The sequence below is a fragment of the Coccidioides immitis genome (genome assembly GCF_000149335.2).
Source record: "Coccidioides immitis RS genomic scaffold supercont3.5, whole genome shotgun sequence".
In the NCBI taxonomy this organism is placed as follows: Eukaryota; Fungi; Ascomycota; class Eurotiomycetes; order Onygenales; family Onygenaceae; genus Coccidioides; species Coccidioides immitis.
Genome location: NW_004504307.1, coordinates 1692832 through 1710291, shown reverse-complemented (window position 1 = coordinate 1710291; position 17460 = coordinate 1692832). Strand labels below are relative to the sequence as shown.

The following is a 17460-nucleotide window of genomic DNA, read 5'->3' as shown; positions in this document are numbered from 1 at the left end:
GAATAAAAGAAACACTCATCAAGGGTTGTGGCTCCCCTTGTGTGAACTGCCACTTCAGTCCATACAAGGCATAAAAGAAAAGCCGATCCCCTTATGGTTTCTTCCCCCATCCCTCCCGTTTCCTGGTTGTGATGTCACTAGCTACCCTATTCTCAACAGTTAAAGCCTCGCATTTAATAGGTTTGAAACTGCTCCTTACATACCCATGTACTCTGTATAGGTGTCTGTTGTGTGGTTGTCTTTCGCAGGACTCCCATTACTGCACTTTCCGCAGTCTTAAAACCTCCCTGGTTGTCAATGAGACCTCACCAGGAACTACTAATAGACTGATAAAGCAAAGTTGTCACAAGCAAACAGGGCATACTGCTTAACAGCCTTGAAGGCCCACAACCATTCATATGTCTGGCGTCACTAAGCTGAAGGTTTAAAGCTTGGGTGGTTTGACCCCCACTCCCGGTCTTGTTCCGGGAGGCAACCGGCGGGGACGACGGCTCGAGGGCAGTACTGTAGTTACTCAATCCAAACGGTGGACGGATTGGGCATGGTGGAAAACTGGGCCGCGTCCGGTAACTCTGTAGTAACCCCTTACTTACAGGTAATAACTACATGCTTGTTGCCCACAGTATCTCTGCGCCCAAAATACCTTATCAGCTCTGCAACATTATTGCAGATTAAAGTAGTTTCTCTTTGCATAATTGCATTTATATCAACTTGAGGTATATGTAAATCGATTATCATTATATTATGCAAATAGGAGAACCCGGGCTATTAACGAACCTTTCTCGTGGCAGTTTACACCCACCTCACGTTCTCCATTAGGCAAAAGGATCTGGGATAAACTAGACTCATTTTGAAAGTAAAAATAATGGATATGGATCCCTGGGTAGCAAGTATGTAGGGTTGAGGTTCAATATTGTCCCCCAGACATCTGCCAAAAACTATCTCTTAGACTAGGCAACAGCGAAAGCTGATTGAACTGGCTCTTTCATATGTCGATCAAACTTTTGATCTGCTCTGGGGGTTGAGCAACGGAAATCTTCGCGTCAACTCGTCCGTCTTGACCCGAAATATTCCAGGCGACTCCGTACTCCGTACACGAGGCCGATTTCAGTCCTAGGAATAGGGTTGGGGCATCTGTAGGTGCCACTGCTTACCGTTCCTTCGAGCGGCTGCTTGTTGTAACTGGTGGGAGAGAGAGAAAAGTTGAGCCTCTGGGCCAGGATAAGAGGTCTCTCGTCCACGTATCTTATTGACTTTTCTCTGGCTCTGGACTCTTCCATCGCGATTGCCAGTGAGTGATAATGAGCAGTTTGGTCTATACGGAGGAACTATCGGAGGAGTACCGTAGCGACGGCGTAATGAAATTCCCGATAAGCAGGAATTAGTAATTGGTAGAATGGATGAGTCCGCATCGGAGCCAAGGCGCAATTTTTGCCGATTCGTGAATCACAGTTCTCCGTAACCAACTTCTCGGGCTCAATCCAGCCCTACGAAAGCCATCACCGAATCATCACTCCATCCGGCTTCATTGGACTCCTCGTTGGAAAGCTGAGAATGTAGCCAAGAGTCTAGTTAGCGGGCTGGAACCTGACAAGTAATCCTCCACGTCATTATTAGACTGCTTCTTTACTTCCGCCAAAGTGACAATTGACGTCGAACGGACGAATTCGTCCGGTGGTCTTTCTCATCATGACTCCTCCAGCAAGATGTCGGGTTTCCGAATGGAGTCGACGGAGAACTGCTTCGATGGCTTCTCAATATATAAGAGCGGCTGTTACGTCGCTTCATCGTCCATCATCACCGAGTAAGGAGCCGGCAACGGAAACTATTTCAAGCCCTTTTCTCAAGAGCTCCTCGAAAAGGAAAACCCATCTTTTCAGTTTTTTCCCACAAAAGTTATCGTTTCTCTTTATAACATCATGGGTCTGAGCATAGCGGACTCGGTGACCCCAAGGCCCAGTACCTCATCTGGCACCACGGTGCAAGGCGACTCGGATCCAATATCGCTCAAATCGGGGAAAGCCACTCAGCAATCTCGGGATTTTCCCGGCGCTCCAGAAGAAGAGGGGAGTACCGAAGATGCGGCGGATGATGGAATGGAATACCCAGGCCCCCTGGCCACGTTCTTTATCGTCATTGCCCTGATTCTAGCGGTCTTTCTAATGGCACTGGATATGACGATCGTTGCCACTGCAATCCCAAAGATCACCGACCAGTTTAAGTCGCTGGACCAGGTTGGCTGGTACGGCTCTGCATTCTTCCTCACGATCGCTTCCTTCCAGTCCACATGGGGTAAAGGGTACAAATACTTCCCCCTAAAGTCGGTGTTTATGCTTTCGATTTTCGTTTTTGAATTGGGGTCCTTGGTATGCGCCGTCGCTAATAATAGCACGACCTTGATCGTTGGACGAGCCATTGCTGGTGCTGGTGCTTCTGGACTGGCGAGTGGCGCGTACACTATCATCGCCTTTGCTGCACCCCCCAATCGACGGCCTGCATATACCGGTATCCTTGGAGCAACCTACGGCATTGCTAGTGTCATTGGCCCTCTCTTGGGAGGTGTTTTTACCGACAAAGTATCATGGCGCTGGTGGTAAGTGTCTTGTGGAAAATTACAGTGAAATAATCACCTACATAGCACGGGCCTGACAGCGGATGAAATCTAGTTTCTATATCAACCTTCCTATTGGTGCTGTCAGTATTGTGATTTTGATACTGGTCTTCGAGGCACCGCCCGCCGCTGCACCGGCTAAAGCGACATTGCGAGAAAAGCTTCTCCAAATGGATCTAGTGGGGACGTCGATCATCATGTGTGCCGTGGTGAGCTTCCTGCTGGCTTTGCAGTGGGGTGGAGTCACGAAGCAATGGTCCGATGCCAAGGTGATTGGCACGCTGGTGGTTTTCGGTATGCTGGTCATCCTATTCGTGATCAACGAGTGGTGGATGGACGAAAGAGCTCTCCTTCAGCCAAGATTGTTGAAGAACCGCGACATTCTTGTTTCACTGCTCTACGTCTTCTTCTTTGCGGGACCCTTCTTCGTTTTGGTCTATTACCTGCCGATCTATTTCCAGTCGATTAAGCACGTTTCCGCAGCCCAGTCCGGGATCCGCAACCTTCCGTTCATTTTAGCAACCAGCATATGCTCAATTATTTCTGGCGGACTGATCACTGTCTTTGGACAATACTCTTATCTCATGATCGCCGGATCCGGCATTGCTACAATCGGCAGTGGGTTAATCTACATGTTCGACATGGACACGCCAACCGGGAAATGGATCGGATATCAAATCTTCGTGGGGATCGGTGCGGGCCTTGCCATCCAGGTACCTGTTATCGTCAATCAGGCGCTCGTCGCCTCTTCAGATCTGGCCAGTGTCACTGCGATCACAATGTTCTTACAGACCATGGGCGGTGCCATTTGGGTGTCGGCCGGACAAGCCGGTTGGGTGAACAAACTCCTCCAGAAACTCCCTCAAGTTGCACCTAACGTAAGACCCGATTTAGTGGTTGCCACTGGTGCTGCTGAACTTCACAAAGTCTTTGGATCGGAGGATCTTAATGGCGTGTTGATTGCCTATATGGATGGATTGAAGGTTGTGTTTATTATCTGCGTGGCGACCGCTGGTGTGAGCTTCACCATTTCCTTGTTTGCCAGGCCCAGAAACATCAAGGGGAAGGCAACAATGGGAAGTGTGGCCTAAAGAGGCCATTAACTGCACGTTTTGGGCTGGTGTTTAAAATTAGCGGTAAGGAGTATATGAGAGACTCTACGGAGTACTGATGTTTATGATGCATTTCTGACTGTACATATTTTATCCATTGGAGTAACCCTTAGTTAGAGCGAGCGAATAGAATAGAGAGCTGCAGGTGGGATTCTATTGGAACCTTCGGTACGGAGTACCTATCTTCAGTGCACGGAGCAAAAAATGGTCCGAGTCCCACATGATGGATGGACTCGCTTGTCATTCGCTAGCTATCTACGGAGGAAAGGGGATTTCGTCTAATCTAGGCACCAGTTAACTAGTTATGGGCTGTGCAAGCGCTTGGCTTATGTAACCCTTAACAAATAATAGCCTCGGACGAGAAATCGGACGTTTGCCCGGACAAAATTCGTCCGAAACGCCCGACATAGGAGATGCTGATATTAGGAAACGAGCTCAGAAGCCCTTGTGGGACAGGTTTGCGACGGACTTTATGAGCATCACGATGTCCGTTTTCTTTCATGGCAGCTTCCTCCTGTTCCGGAGTCAAGCTGCATATGATCTCCCATGGTATTCCTCCCAATGAAGTAGAGAGTTAATCTCAGCATTCCAGCTTGGGTCTACTCCGGACCTATTTTTATCCCTCTCGACCGCAATATAGAACTACGCCCTTCTCCAAATGGATCCCTTCATATACCACTCGGGGTCTAAAGCCCTCTCGAGCTTACCCCCAGCAACCTCTGATATTCAGCCGCCTCGCAAAAAAATGAGAAAGGGGACAAAGAGCTGTGTTGAATGTATGTGGCAGTTATCTGTATCTACGTATATCTTGTTCTTTTCCTCGGGCTTGTTCTGATACCTCTCCATCCAGGTCGACGTCGCAAGATCCGATGCACATTTAGTTCTTCGCGGCCCGAACGCTGCAATGAATGCTTTTCGCGAGGAGTGAATTGTATCGACCAGGAGCATGCGCCCGTAAACCTAAATAAGTCGCAATCCCGAACAGCTGAGCCATCGTACAGTTTACGAGAACGGGTCGCGGTTCTAGAGAGCACGGTGGAAGACATCCTTAGACAGCTAGGAGAGGAAAGGGGGAAGCATTTGCACGATGGGCTGCTTAAGTCCTCGTTCGGTTGGTCTTGTTTTTTCTGATTTTGTTGAGGCCATAACTATTACGGCGCTGACTGTTCATTCTGGTAGCTTCGGCATCGCATAATGGCTACTCCACGAATTGTGCTCCGACGCCGCCAGAGTCCGCTGACTCGGCGCCAAAAGGTCAGAATGAGCAGGCGCCCTTATTGTCACTCTTCGATAATCACATTGTCTCCCGATCTGCAGTTCCTGGGGAAAATCATGAATCTCTTTCGATGCAACGCGAGTCCCCAGAATATGCAGCCTTAAGATCTTTACTACTCTCACTAATGCCACCGGTCTCGGACATGCAGAAGATTCTGCAGACTTTCCCCTATCTGCACGGTGGTCTACTAAAGCAGTACCCTGAAATTTGCGGCGATAATCTATCACGCTTTCTTGCCGATAGGCCGGAAGTTGCAAGCCCAGAAGCATTGGGCGACCTCGCCAAGCTCCTTATCCTTCTCGTTATGGCTATTGATCAATCGTCTGCTTCATTCAATTTTCACGATCTCCAAGTCCCTCTCTCTCCAATTAGCTTTACCCACAACGTCCTCTCCACTGTAGATCGTATGATTTTCAGCGATGAAGATATCGCATCCACTGTCTCTGGGATTGAGTGCTTGCTTTTCGCCGGAAAGCACTATATGGTTGGGGGACGACCTCGGAGAGCCTGGCGGCTTTTTCGCCGGGGTATCGAATCTGCCCAATTACATGGTTTGCACTTGTCAATGAACCGAGCGCTACCTCACAATGACAGAATGAGCTTGCGACATTTATATATTTGGTGTTCATTGGTGTGCTGTGACAGATATATGAGTCTCATACTGGGCCTTCCTTACGCCGTTCCCGACCGCTTTGTCGCCCCTCATATGCAGCTTTTGGAAAAGACTGCATTCTTTGAAACCTCTGAGGGTTATGTTTATCGACTATGTCTCTTTTATGGCGGGATAATCGATAGAAATCAAGATCCAAACAACCTATCGCTTCCGAAGACACTCCAGCTTGATCGGGAACTCAGTGAGCTCTCAGCTCCATTCCGCCAGGGTAGCTTAGATGTAGAGCCTAACCGAGGGCCTGGTGACGTGCTTTTATGCCACTTTGTGCACAATTTTACCCGTGTGATGCTTCACCTTCCGTTTGTTCTAAACTCGGATTCAGACGCTGGGTCTCGGTACTGCCGCAATGCTGCGCTTGAATCCTCGCGGAATTGCATTAAATTCTACCAGAAAATTCGAACTGATGCCGGCCTGCAGTACACTGCGTGCAAGATGATTGACTTTCAGATGTTTACTGGCGCGATGCTTCTTGGAATTCATCTGCTTGGAGTGCTCAAAATGCCGCAGCACATAACGCTGGAAGATGCGGAGGACTGGCAAATGCTGAGACAGGCTGCCCGGCTCTTTCGAGAGATTTCTTCTGGTCCATACGGCACCGTGGCAGCGCAGTGCGCGAACGTTCTTGAGATGCTATGTGGCTCCCCTGAAGCCCCAAAAGAATGTCGAAATGGCTATCAGAACGGGTGCAAGGTTACTATCCCGTATTTTGGAACGTTCTATCTTCGCCCCGGGAGGAAGTTTGGACTACCAGAATCTTGCCAGCAGGCTTATTCACCTGGATCTGTTCAACGCACTAGCCGTTCCGATATCGACTCAAGGGATTACATCACGCCCTCAACAGCGACACCTGTTTCAGATGTCCCGCGCACTGGGCGGTCTGGAGATGGCCAATCTCCATTCTTAGACGGTGGATTTGTGTCTTTCGAAAACATTCTTGCCCTCCCCAACGTTGATTTTGACGTGAGCAAGATTCCTAACGTGGATGAAGACATGCGCGGGTGGCGGATGGATCCCAGCTTGGGCTTGGATCTCTGTCTTGATCAAGGATGGAATCTGGATTGGTTGGATCCCAGTAGTCTTCCAAGTCCACCATCATAAAGGAGCGTGTTGGCTTAGATCTCCTTGTCTTTGGCATCTGATACCCAAATGTTTGATCTGTGATTATGTACGGAGTACGGAGTATATACACTTCATCTTCAACTGAACTACGGAGTAAATCATGAGACTAATCGTTACATACTTGCAGCCGAACCTCCTCAGGCAGTCTATTGGGCAAGTGTTGTGGTTTGCCCAATTTTCGCAGAGTCATACGTGACAATATATGGACAATTGCTCCGTACTTATCTCCATTTGACTGGTCACAGCAATAAAAGTAGTGTTTCAAACGAATCGCCCTGGATCGAGCTCTTTGAAGTCTAAAAGTGCCAGGATGGCACCATTCCTTAAATAGTTTAGCGCCCCATAACACAACCTGCCCCAGTGGCTCCAGAACTGGCATCACCAGACACTCCCTGACCGATAAACAGTCAAATCACAGCCTACTCCCATCCACAGATGGCGACAGGCTATATTCCTTTCTCTCATTGCCCTTAATGACTGATAGTACCTCTAAGCATATACCATCTTTGCATCTTGCGGAGGCAGTTTCGTGCTGTCTCCGGCAGCTCTAAAATCGAAACATCTGAACCCTATTTTCCTCTCCACATAGCTTTATGCGACCTTGCGCATTTACACTGCAATTTTGCTTCGTACTACCCCGTTTTCCCTTGATTGGGTGATATATTGCCTTCTTCTCTCTAGCAGAGTACTGCGCAACAGGAAGTAGTAGCCATGGTGTCCAACGGCCATTTCGCATACGCAGAGGATGATCCTGTGGCAAGCTATGAGCATGGGGTGCAAGTGGTGGATGAGGACAAGGAGTTCAAGTACGCTCCTCGACTATCTATCAATCTGTTGACAGGACTTCCCTGAAGCTGTGCGCATGCAGGAATCTAACCTATTCGTTGACTATCTCAGTCCCAACCTCTCCAAGTACCTCGCTTACGAAGGCGTCACACCCGCCGGGTTTAATTACCATCTGATCTCTGTCTTTGGGTCCCAGTCTACCGGAAAATCTACTTTACTTAACTACCTCTTTGGCACACACTTCAGTGTCATGTCCGAAACCGAGAGACGACAGACTACGAAGGGAATATGGATGTCCAAGAATAAGCGCCAGGATTGTGAGCGGGAGAATAGCTTGCCTCATCTGCAGAATAACAGGATGGCCGATAACATACTTGTCATGGATGTTGAAGGTACCGATGGACGAGAGCGCGGCGAAGACCAGGATTTCGAGCGGAAAAGTGCGCTCTTTGCGCTTGCGACCAGCGAAGTGCTGATTGTTAATATTTGGGAACATCAAGTTGGCCTGTATCAGGGGGCAAATATGGGACTTTTGAAAACCGTATTTGAGGTCAATATGCAACTGTTCCTGAAAGACAAAAAGTATGGCGCCCCTCACTACGGTTTACGTTTATGGGAAACATATTTGCTGATGGCTCGGATGAAGATCTACCCCACGGTCATTGCTTTTCTTCGTGATTCGTGATTTCTTAGGAACCACGCCCCTCCAAAATTTGCAGAACACCCTGATGCAGGACCTCCAGCGCATTTGGACGTCGCTTTCGAAGCCTCCAGGCCTGGAAAATTCCACAATCGAGGACTATTTCGATTTCGAATTCGCAGCCCTTCCACACAAAAATTTTCAAACGGACAAGTTCGTCGCAGAGGTCAAGAAGCTTAGCATGCGTTTCCGTGAAGGACACCGAGATCCTTCCAAAGGTAATAAGACGGAGGGCGGGATATTTTTATCCGAGTACCATAGACGTATTCCTGCCGATGGCTTTGCTGTGTATGCTGAGGGTATATGGGATCAGATTGTGAACAATAAGGACCTGGATCTGCCAACTCAACAAGAACTACTGGCTCAGTTTCGTTGCGATGAGATCTCCCGCGAAGTCCTTGTCGCTTTTGACGAGGCCGTTGTTCCGTTTGAAACAAAACAGGCGGAAGCGGCTCAATCCGGAAATCCCGAAGTCTTCGCTGGCCTTGGTCCAGCAATGAAAAATGCAAGGGTGAAGACTCTAAGTGCTTTTGAGACGGAAGCTAGCCGCTATCACAAGCGCGTCTTTCAAATGAAAAGGGCAGAGCTGGAAGACAAAATGGACACTCGTCTCAAAGTTCTGTTCTCTGGTCAGCTTACCGCCGCTCACAAATCTGGTATCGCTCAATTTAGCGATGCTGTCTCCGCCGCTGTTAAAGCTGGACAAAAGAAAGGTGCAAGCTATGATTTTGCTGACATTGTAAACAAGGAGAAGAGAATCGCGCTAGAGAGATTCGAAGACGATGCAAAAGCCACTGTCATTGAGGGTGCTTGTTGGAGTAATTACACGCAAGAACTCGCCCTTTATCAGAAGGATCTCGAGAAGATCAGTGCGCAACTTAGAAAGGACGAAATGAGGCGCCTTGCGACGAGGGTTGAACGATGGGTGCGGTCTCGACTGGGCGAGTCCGTGGGGCTCGAATTCAATGCTCTTGGCTCGGGTAGAGGCGGTTCTGGCGCCCCCGAAACAGGCGATAAACCATCGGAAGACACCATTTGGGATAGAATATGGTCCATATTTGTTGCCACTGTTCTCGAGGCTGAGCAGAGATTCACTGAACGTGCTAGTAGCTTTGATGCTAGCTTAGAAGAGGTCGATGTTGGGTTATGGAGGTTGCGCAGAAAGGCTTGGGGGGTGCTGCGATCCAAGATCGACGAAGAGATGATGGAAGGTAACCTACTTTTAAAACTGCGAGAGAATTTTGAAGACAAGTTCCGATATGATTCGGCGGGTGTTCCGAGAATATGGCGGCCTACAGATGATATTGAGGGGCTGTATACCAAGGCCCGGGAGTCCACCCTCACCCTTATTCCCCTTTTATCCAGATTTCGCCTCCAGGAGACAAATGCGACTCCGCAACTTGATAGATGGGTTGGATACACCCCTAGTGCTGCAACCCCAGCCGACGAGGAGGACTTGGTCCCAATTGGCGGAGTTGACGATGACGGAAAAAGTTTGGAGGAAGAGATGACTATGCTCAGCGAGACCAAGAGGCAGGACTTGACAGTTCGATTTAAGAAGGCAGCCGACGGTGTTTATGTTGAAGCGAAGAGAAGTGCGATTGGCGGAATGACTCAGATTCCAGTGTACTTTTACATTTTATTGCTGGCACTTGGTTGGAATGAGATTATTGCTGGTGAGTTTTGTCGATGGATTCCCTCGTTTATTGTTTATGCTGACAATCTACCCCACACAGTCCTTCGAAACCCTGTATATTTTTTTATGCTCTTCCTTTGCTCTGTCGCAGCCTATATCATCTACCAGCTCAATCTTTGGGGTCCTATGGTGAAAATGGCCGAGGCGGCTTCGCATCAAGCCGTGGAAGAAGGCAAGAAGAGACTTCGGGACCTCCTTGAGCCGTCAGACATCGGACACCACGGTATGAAATATAAGAACGGTACGGAGCAGTATGAGATGTCGCACGTCCGGAGTGGCCGGAATGCTACAAAGATCAATGAAAGAGACGATGACGATGAAGTTGAAGGTGAAGAAACATGGTAATACCAAGATTTTTTTTTTTTTTTTTTAATATTCTTTGTCTTTTGTTGGAATACATACTGCACTCCGGTTATCAGTGTATACATAGCAGTGTTCATCAATGTTCAGGGACCCAAATACTTTTATACATAAGCAGAGGGTGCAGTTCACAGTGCCCTCTGGCTAGAGTCGGTCTGGACACTTAACTAGGTCTAACCACGATGATTTACGGGCCCTCTTGATGGCCCTCTTGCGACCGCCATTTAGATCTCCTCTCAGGTAGCAACGGCGGTTAATTTCTTTGAGAAAAGACATATTGATCTTGAAGCATTCGCATGTTGCTTCTCTGCGTTCCCTAACAACCCTATATCGAATTTGCAAAGGCATGTGTATTTTCACAGAGAAGTTTTTGACATATCGGCTCTTCTATGTTCATTCTCCCCATCGCAATGAATGCAGATCAGGGGGTTCATTCCTGTGTAGCTGTCACTACTTATTGGGTGTCTACTCTGTATGGAGCGAAGAAAATATGAGATTAATATTCTCTGATGATAAATTGGTGGGTTTGGAATCATCAGCACACCCTCATCATTTCCGATCCTCTTACTGGACCACGAGAGGCTGTCTCGTGTCTGGTAGTTCTTCGTTTGGGGGGGGGCACATTTGCTTTTTCGGCCTGGACGACATCTTCTATCGATAAATCCGCGGAGGAGCTTTACAGTGGATCTATGAACCAGCTGACTTGCCCGCTGAGGCGACTCGAGAACCAGAGCGACAACATTTCCTGACATTCAAAGGTGGCGTCATTGGAGGGCGGCGGGTCCCGAGCAAACGCCGACTGTTCGCTGGATCGGGCAAAACCGCCAAAGAGTCATCCATCGCCAACAAACTTGCAAATCCCGAGCAGTGAAGTATATTAAGACTATGGAGGAGAATCCGCAAGAACATCAAAGCATATAATTTGCCTCTGCGATAGCTCAATTGTCATTATTTAATTGAATTTTCCTTGGGGTATTCATTTTATCCTCCGCATTCTTTACTAGAGTTCTCCGGTTTTCTCCAGATAAAGAAAAAAAAGGAAAAATTCGACGTCATCGTATTCCTGACCCAGCTGCTGGTTTTTCTCGCTTCTTCCGATTACCACGGCTACATCCCCCCAAAGTCCCACGCTTTGGACATCAACACATTTCGATCTCTTTTCGGTTAATAAAGTCGAACTCCTCACCGCAATGAAGCTCCTCACCAAGGAACAGGAAGATGCGCACTACGAGTACGTACCCAGGTATCCCGGTTTTGTCGAAATTTTGCATCAAAAGACTAACCCAGCATGAAACAGTGCTGTCGTCAAGGGTGGCTCGATCGGCGGTGTCCTCGGCCTGATCGGGGGATACGCCGGTGTAGCACTTGCTTCTCGACGCTGGACAACCATCCGAACTCTCACACTACCCATGAAAGCCTTCCTCGTCACCTCTGCCGGCAGTTTTGCTGCCGTCATCGCTGCCGATATCAGCTCGCGAGATTTTGACTACAGCGTGCATCAGGAAAAGCGCCTTGTCACCGAGAGACAGGAGCGCCTGCGGAACGAGCAATGGGCGAGGATGACGACGATGGAGCGAGTCATGGATTTCGCTCGCAGGGAGAAGTATAAGATTATCGGTGCCACTTGGGTTGCTAGCATGATTGGCTCGTTTGTTTTGGTGGGGAGAAATCCGTACTTGAGTGGACAGCAGAAGATCGTGCAGGCTCGTGTCTATGCGCAGGGTCTGACACTGGCGGTGCTGTGTGCCTCCGCGGCTTTTGAGATTCATGACCAGAGACAGGGCAAAGGCGTCTTGGACGCTTTGAAGGCCAAAAAGGGCAAAGAGGGAAGCCAAGTAGCACAGGGCAGTGAGGATTTATGGAAGGACATGGTTGACGCTGAGGAAGAGCGGATGAATCGCAAGAAGGAGAAGGCCGACCCCGGCCACTGAGCAAAATTACGAAGACGGTCCCATGCGTTCTCCTTTGGCAATGTTACAACGTTGGTCTAGGCCACCTAAATCACGAATCTCTTGAGAAACCGCCTCCAGCTAACTGGTTTTCTCTACCCGCCGTCATCACTTCAATACAAAGATCGCACCTATCTCGACAGCTTGCTTTGATTCTCCGCGCCGGCGATGGAGACAGAAACCTGGTTGCCGACAAAAATTTCTCTTAATTTGTACAGTATACGAATTCACGACGCTTGCGAGCGCCACCGGTTTGGTCCGGTTTCATACTCGACTACTCTCCTCTCAACCTTGCTCTCTTTCTACGGAAACGTCTCAAATCGTTACCTGATGAATCTCTCCTTCCGACACATCATAACGGCGTTTTCGAGTTTAGTTTTGAGAAAGGGATATATGGCGGGTTTGTTCTGTTTCTTTAAACAAGAAGGTCCCTTCTTTCTTTCTTTCTTTTTCTTTTTCTTTTTCTTTTCCTTTTCCTTTTCCCCTTCTTTTTTTTTTTTTTTTTTTTTTTTTTTTTTTTTTTTCTTTTTTTTTCATAAAGGCTTTGTGTCTTTTCTGCATTGCATAGTCTCACATTTTTTAGGTGGCCTTTATTGGACTTAGGTGGTCTTCATATACACAAAGCTTGGTGTGTATTCGATAAATGAATACAGGCTTTCCCTTCTGTTTTTTTCTTTTATATACTACATTGCCGACATCGGCAGCTAACGTCCATTACAGATCAAAAAAGAGGCAATTCCTTTTGAGATGGAGCTCGTTTGAATGCCGTCTGACAATTACACACAATTATGAAAATATAGTGCTGTAATAATATCAATCCAATTCCATATCTAGAATATCTAAGAGTTACTTCGTATATAATTAAAATGTCCTATTCGGAGTTTATGCACTCGTTGCCAATAAACCTGAACTGCACCAATAAAGCCTCCCAAACGTAATAGCCAGGACAGAAAAGGTCCGGCGCCGATTACTGGAGATTCAAGGTCATAAACTTCTCCCCACATAGGAAGTTATAAAACCGACGCTGCCTCTTCATACAACTTCGCGTCCATATTGATAAAGCCCTGCACGATCTCCAGCCCCCGCAGCCTCTCCTGCTCGATTTTCTCCCAGGTCCACATCGAACTATCCCACGAGGAGCGGGCCTTCTTATCATTTTCCAACACCGCCAGATCCAAATTAGTGCTTTCACCGAGTGTCAACACCTCCCGGAGAGCAGACTCCTCCAACCCATCTTCTACATTAACTGCTTCTCCACTAGCCGGTGTTTCCAACGACACCGTTGCTGAAACTTCCCCATCGGGGCGTGGAGGTAGCAATCCACTTGCTCTCAGGACCTTCTCAGGGCGAATAGTCAAGCGACCTTTTTTCGTCACGTATTTACTCACTCCCACGGCAAGAAGCGTCTTTCCCTCACCCTTACGTTTCTCCGGTCGAAGGAAGAATGTCAAAACATACATCCACTTCTCGTCCCATCCGGCAACTTTGCTCTGCATCTCATAGCGTTCATAAGGCTTGATTTCCTTTTTAAAGGTGCAGTGCACGCTACCCAGCATTACTGCCAGTCTACCACGGGGGTACTTCGGTTTCCCCTGCTCGTCAACCTCCGTATCCATCTCCTTTCGGAGGACCCTAAACCCGGGTGTGTAGAGATTCGTTACTAGAACAGTACGGGCGATGTCGAGGTCAGAAAAGTAGGTGCTGTTCGATTTGTGGCAGTTATAGTCTGTCTCCCAAAGTGGAGCGCGGCTAGTTAAACCGGCTGGCATGAATATGGGGTGGAGATGCGGCTCCAGGCATGTCTTGGAATCGGATCGGAGTTTGGGGTCGGGGTAGACATGCGGTTGCCAGCGAATGCGACGGAAGAGATGGAAGAAGAGGCGGACCTATTTTTGTTTACAATAGATTTGGAATTAGCTAAGTTTCTCGACCCCGAGTGAATTGGAACGTTGTACTCCGTAGAGGATGTAGAACTAAAAAGAGGGAACCATACATGCCAGGAAAACGGTGCAGACTTGAGATTGAACAAGACGTATATGAAAACGGCGTTTCTCCATGTGCATTGCGATACGCACCATTCTATGATGGTCTTTAAGGTAGTGAAACCAGGAAGGGACAGGACAGCCATTGCTGTATCAACTGGTATATCGAGCTCAGAGTAGGAAACAAGTGCTTATAGTCTATACTCCACTAAATGCAATAAATCGGAGGCACTGTGCAGAAATTGCGATGCGGCACAGATGATGACCGAGTGCCGCAAAGGCTAGAAGAAGCAGCTAAGAATCCAGAAGTGAACGAAGGAAGAATTGAACCGTGTAGCTCTATTTCATACGTTTATCGTGATTTGAAGAAAAACAAAAGCGCGGCAACCTGAACGAGTGAAGATTGCAAAGGGGAAGCTAACACAAGAGAGAACAGGAATGAGGGAGTTTCAACTCGAGGAAGTATTTTTTTTTTTTTTGGGTCGTGATTCTTCTCTTTCATTCCAACAAGCGATCCGAGAGCTCCGTTAGAATAAAGTTCAGCTGGAAGTTAGAGTTATTTTTAAAGTTGAGCCGAGGCTCACCTGCTTCACATCTCTTTGCCCCTGACTCCTGAGTGGTACTTATTCGGGCGCTTTGGACTCCTGTATAGAGTATCCAGTACGGAGTACGGAGTACTCCGTAGTGTTATGAGGTCCCCTTAGACGTGACGGTGTCTCCGATATATTCGGCTATCCTACGGAGCACTCTGTATTTTGTACCAACCATGTGAAAGGAAGCTTCGCGTTATGGCCAACTGAGCACATCAACAAGTCGGTACTCCATACGGAGTACTGGCTCCGGAATACCTATCCAAACCCGCGAGAATGAGCGCCACAAGCATCATGTTATCAAGTGCGATATCAAAAGATATACTTCGTAGGAGCTTATCCCCGAACTAATGTTCGGGGCATTTATAAAGGCTGGGTTCCAGAACTTCCATTAACCTTCCTGCTGGTAGCAACAGACTGGACAACGGCAAACAGGCAGACTCATGACCAATTTTATTCCGACATATGTTATAGTTTAGAGGTTTGCACCTACTGCTAACCCGAGGGTAAAGCACGTTAACTATTGTGTGTATAACAGCACATGCTTGCATTATCCCAATGGCTGGTCTGGTGGCTTTTAATTTTCCTAACCCTACACATATGCCTAGGTTCGCGAGCCTTTGATTCAATGAGTACGAAGATGGCACAGTCCACTCCTGCCGGGAAAACAGTAAAGTTGAGCGACTTCGAAATAACCCCTATGAATACTCCGTACATGTTCATCAACTATGTTTGCAGGATTAATCACTAATCCACAGCAGCCTCATTACAATTCTTTTCGTTTATCTGCGCTATCTTTAAACATAAACGGCATCGGAATATCGATTGCCGCTGTCCATTTCCTACCAGACCAAGTCTCCTCATTGGGCTTCTCCCCCAGTGCTCTGATATTCTCGGCTATTTCTTCAACATTTGACCAGACACGGAGGATATTCTCTCCGATCAACTTTCGAGCTTGCTCGTCCGTTACTCCACGCTCAAGTAAAAGCTCAATAAGCCGCGGGTACTTTGAGACATTCTAATCAAAGGTTTAGCCAGGGAGGTGGTTCCTTATGAGAACTTAGGAAGGGACACTAACCTCAAGACCTTCGGGAACATCCGCAGTACCATCAAAGTCAGAGCCAATGCCAACATGATCCCACCCCGCCACCTTTGCTACATGGAGGATATGGTCAACTGCATCGTGGATAGTTGCAGAAGCAGGATCATCCACTTTTAGGAATGAGGGTACGAATGTAACCATTACAACACCGCCATTTTTGGTAACACCATTCAGCACATCATCAGGTACGTTCCTGAGGTGCTTAGAGAGCGCGTACGAAGAGGAATGCGAGAACATAACAGGAGCCTTTGTCACAGATAGGATATCTCGCATGGTCTGATGGGACACGTGGGATAGGTCAACCAGCATGCCAAGGCGGTTCATCTCTTTGACGAATTCGCGACCGAAATCCGTCAGACCAAGATCTGGTTTCCCAACAGCGACGGTTGAGGCTGCAGTGGCAAACGCATTGTCACAATTATGTGTTACGGTGATGTAGCGTACACCAAGATCATACACTTGTCTTAGTGAAGCAAGCGAATTTCCGATTTGATGACCTCCCTAATCATCATTTCTTTAGCCGTTTACCGGATCCTAAGGATGGAGAATGCAATTGAAATTCGTACCTCGATTCCCAGAAAACTGCCAACCTTTCCTCTTTTAAACGCAGCTTTGGCGCAAGATGCCGATTCGCAGTACTCGAGAAGGTCAGGGTACTCTTGCACGAGTCGTTTTGTGACATCAATCTGCTCAAGCGTATCTCTGACCGCCCACTAAACATGGAATGGATACCTTAGCACCTCTCCAATATCGGACAATGCAAAGTAACAGCAATTGGGCTTCTAATTCAAATTGGCACTTCATACCGTGGGATCATCAATCTCCGCATTTGGGTCTGTCGCGCACTCGACAAAGACACTCCAAAACTGACCTCCAAGCTTCCCTTCCTGGATCTTTATTTGGTCCGTATGACTTAGCAAACCGGTTCGAAACGGCAATTTTTCATGATCGTAGATCTTGTTCTTTGTCTCTAGTCGAATAAGATATGGAAGATCATTATGTCCGTCAATTAGTGGCGTGGTCGACAGTATTCGATTCGCTCTCGTAGCATAGTCGTGAGGGTCTATGTGAACAGACTTAAAGATAGAGTCCAGAGGGATTATGTATTTGGATACTATTCCAGCGCACGCGCAAATTATAAAAACCTTTATCATAGTACCCGTCCAAGACTGTTGCCGGGAAGGTCTCGGCACATTTTCGATTTCGGACGCCGCTGCGTGACTCGGCTGAGACCGCGCCGAGCCTTTTTCATTGTCGCGGGCCGACATGGTGGACGTGGGTTCGGCGGAATCTTTGTGATTGATATCCCAACTCCCCGGGAGAAAGCAGGGTGCTGGAATTGGTGAGATGCCCTTTGCTTATAAATAGTTTAGCCCAGTAGTTTATTCCACTCAAGCGGGGAAAGCTATCCTCATCTCATGTTTTGGTCGTCCAATGATGGGGAACACGCTCCGGTCAAGGAGACTCGGAAAGTCAAAAAACACCCCTTGGATGGGATTTAGGC

The 17460-nt window shown here is 47.9% G+C and overlaps 6 protein-coding genes across 6 annotated transcripts; 4 read left to right on the top strand and 2 right to left on the bottom strand.

Annotated features, from left to right (window-relative positions):
* The first annotated feature begins 848 nt into the window (after nt 1-848).
* On the top strand, nt 849-3912 carry CIMG_08993 (drug:H+ antiporter-2). Its single transcript, XM_001239371.2, has 2 exons — nt 849-2593; nt 2667-3912. The coding sequence occupies exons 1-2, from the start codon at nt 1920-1922 to the stop codon at nt 3700-3702; spliced, it is 1710 nt and encodes a 569-aa protein (XP_001239372.1). The 5' UTR covers nt 849-1919; the 3' UTR covers nt 3703-3912.
* Nucleotides 3913-4119: 207 nt separating this feature from the next.
* On the top strand, nt 4120-6917 carry CIMG_08992 (uncharacterized protein). Its single transcript, XM_001239370.2, has 3 exons — nt 4120-4499; nt 4574-4834; nt 4903-6917. The coding sequence occupies exons 1-3, from the start codon at nt 4382-4384 to the stop codon at nt 6768-6770; spliced, it is 2247 nt and encodes a 748-aa protein (XP_001239371.2). The 5' UTR covers nt 4120-4381; the 3' UTR covers nt 6771-6917.
* Nucleotides 6918-7292: 375 nt separating this feature from the next.
* Nucleotides 7293-10368, top strand: CIMG_08991 (protein SEY1). Its single transcript, XM_001239369.2, has 4 exons — nt 7293-7597; nt 7689-8159; nt 8224-9953; nt 10014-10368. The coding sequence occupies exons 1-4, from the start codon at nt 7503-7505 to the stop codon at nt 10316-10318; spliced, it is 2601 nt and encodes an 866-aa protein (XP_001239370.1). The 5' UTR covers nt 7293-7502; the 3' UTR covers nt 10319-10368.
* An 837-nt stretch (nt 10369-11205) lies between these two features.
* CIMG_08990 (mitochondrial hypoxia responsive domain-containing protein) lies at nt 11206-12699 on the top strand. Its single transcript, XM_001239368.2, has 2 exons — nt 11206-11564; nt 11631-12699. Exons 1-2 carry the CDS (start codon nt 11524-11526, stop codon nt 12262-12264), a joined length of 675 nt encoding a protein of 224 aa, XP_001239369.1. The 5' UTR covers nt 11206-11523; the 3' UTR covers nt 12265-12699.
* Nucleotides 12700-13081: 382 nt separating this feature from the next.
* On the bottom strand, nt 13082-14743 carry CIMG_08989 (uncharacterized protein). The gene is made up of 2 exons (XM_001239367.2): nt 14276-14743; nt 13082-14168 (listed from the first exon to the last, which is right to left on the bottom strand). The coding sequence occupies exons 1-2, from the start codon at nt 14408-14410 to the stop codon at nt 13293-13295; spliced, it is 1011 nt and encodes a 336-aa protein (XP_001239368.1). The 5' UTR covers nt 14411-14743; the 3' UTR covers nt 13082-13292.
* An 877-nt stretch (nt 14744-15620) lies between these two features.
* On the bottom strand, nt 15621-17266 carry CIMG_08988 (dipeptidase 1; the record flags this gene model as incomplete). The annotated part of the gene is made up of 4 exons (XM_001239366.2): nt 16763-17266; nt 16523-16669; nt 15933-16457; nt 15621-15872 (listed from the first exon to the last, which is right to left on the bottom strand). Exons 1-4 carry the CDS (start codon nt 17222-17224, stop codon nt 15621-15623), a joined length of 1386 nt encoding a protein of 461 aa, XP_001239367.1. The 5' UTR covers nt 17225-17266.
* Between the last annotated feature and the right edge of the window lie 194 nt (nt 17267-17460).

Excerpts from the sequence above, each read along its gene's own strand:
- CIMG_08993 (XM_001239371.2), top strand. The coding sequence starts at position 1,920 with ATGGGTCTGAGCATAGCGGACTCGGTGACCCCAAGGCCCAGTACCTCA. Across the intron at positions 2,594-2,666 it reads AAAGTATCATGGCGCTGGTG|TTTCTATATCAACCTTCCTA; the intron begins GTAAGTGTCTTG and ends GATGAAATCTAG.
- CIMG_08992 (XM_001239370.2), top strand. The coding sequence starts at position 4,382 with ATGGATCCCTTCATATACCACTCGGGGTCTAAAGCCCTCTCGAGCTTA. Across the intron at positions 4,500-4,573 it reads GACAAAGAGCTGTGTTGAAT|GTCGACGTCGCAAGATCCGA; the intron begins GTATGTGGCAGT and ends CTCTCCATCCAG. Across the intron at positions 4,835-4,902 it reads GCTGCTTAAGTCCTCGTTCG|CTTCGGCATCGCATAATGGC; the intron begins GTTGGTCTTGTT and ends TCATTCTGGTAG.
- CIMG_08991 (XM_001239369.2), top strand. The coding sequence starts at position 7,503 with ATGGTGTCCAACGGCCATTTCGCATACGCAGAGGATGATCCTGTGGCA. Across the intron at positions 8,160-8,223 it reads CTGTTCCTGAAAGACAAAAA|ATCTACCCCACGGTCATTGC; the intron begins GTATGGCGCCCC and ends GCTCGGATGAAG. Across the intron at positions 9,954-10,013 it reads TTGGAATGAGATTATTGCTG|TCCTTCGAAACCCTGTATAT; the intron begins GTGAGTTTTGTC and ends TACCCCACACAG.
- CIMG_08989 (XM_001239367.2), bottom strand. The coding sequence starts at position 14,410 with ATGGCTGTCCTGTCCCTTCCTGGTTTCACTACCTTAAAGACCATCATA. Across the intron at positions 14,169-14,275 it reads CTGCACCGTTTTCCTGGCAT|GTCCGCCTCTTCTTCCATCT; the intron begins GTATGGTTCCCT and ends AAACAAAAATAG.
- CIMG_08990 (XM_001239368.2), top strand. The coding sequence starts at position 11,524 with ATGAAGCTCCTCACCAAGGAACAGGAAGATGCGCACTACGA. Across the intron at positions 11,565-11,630 it reads CAGGAAGATGCGCACTACGA|TGCTGTCGTCAAGGGTGGCT; the intron begins GTACGTACCCAG and ends AGCATGAAACAG.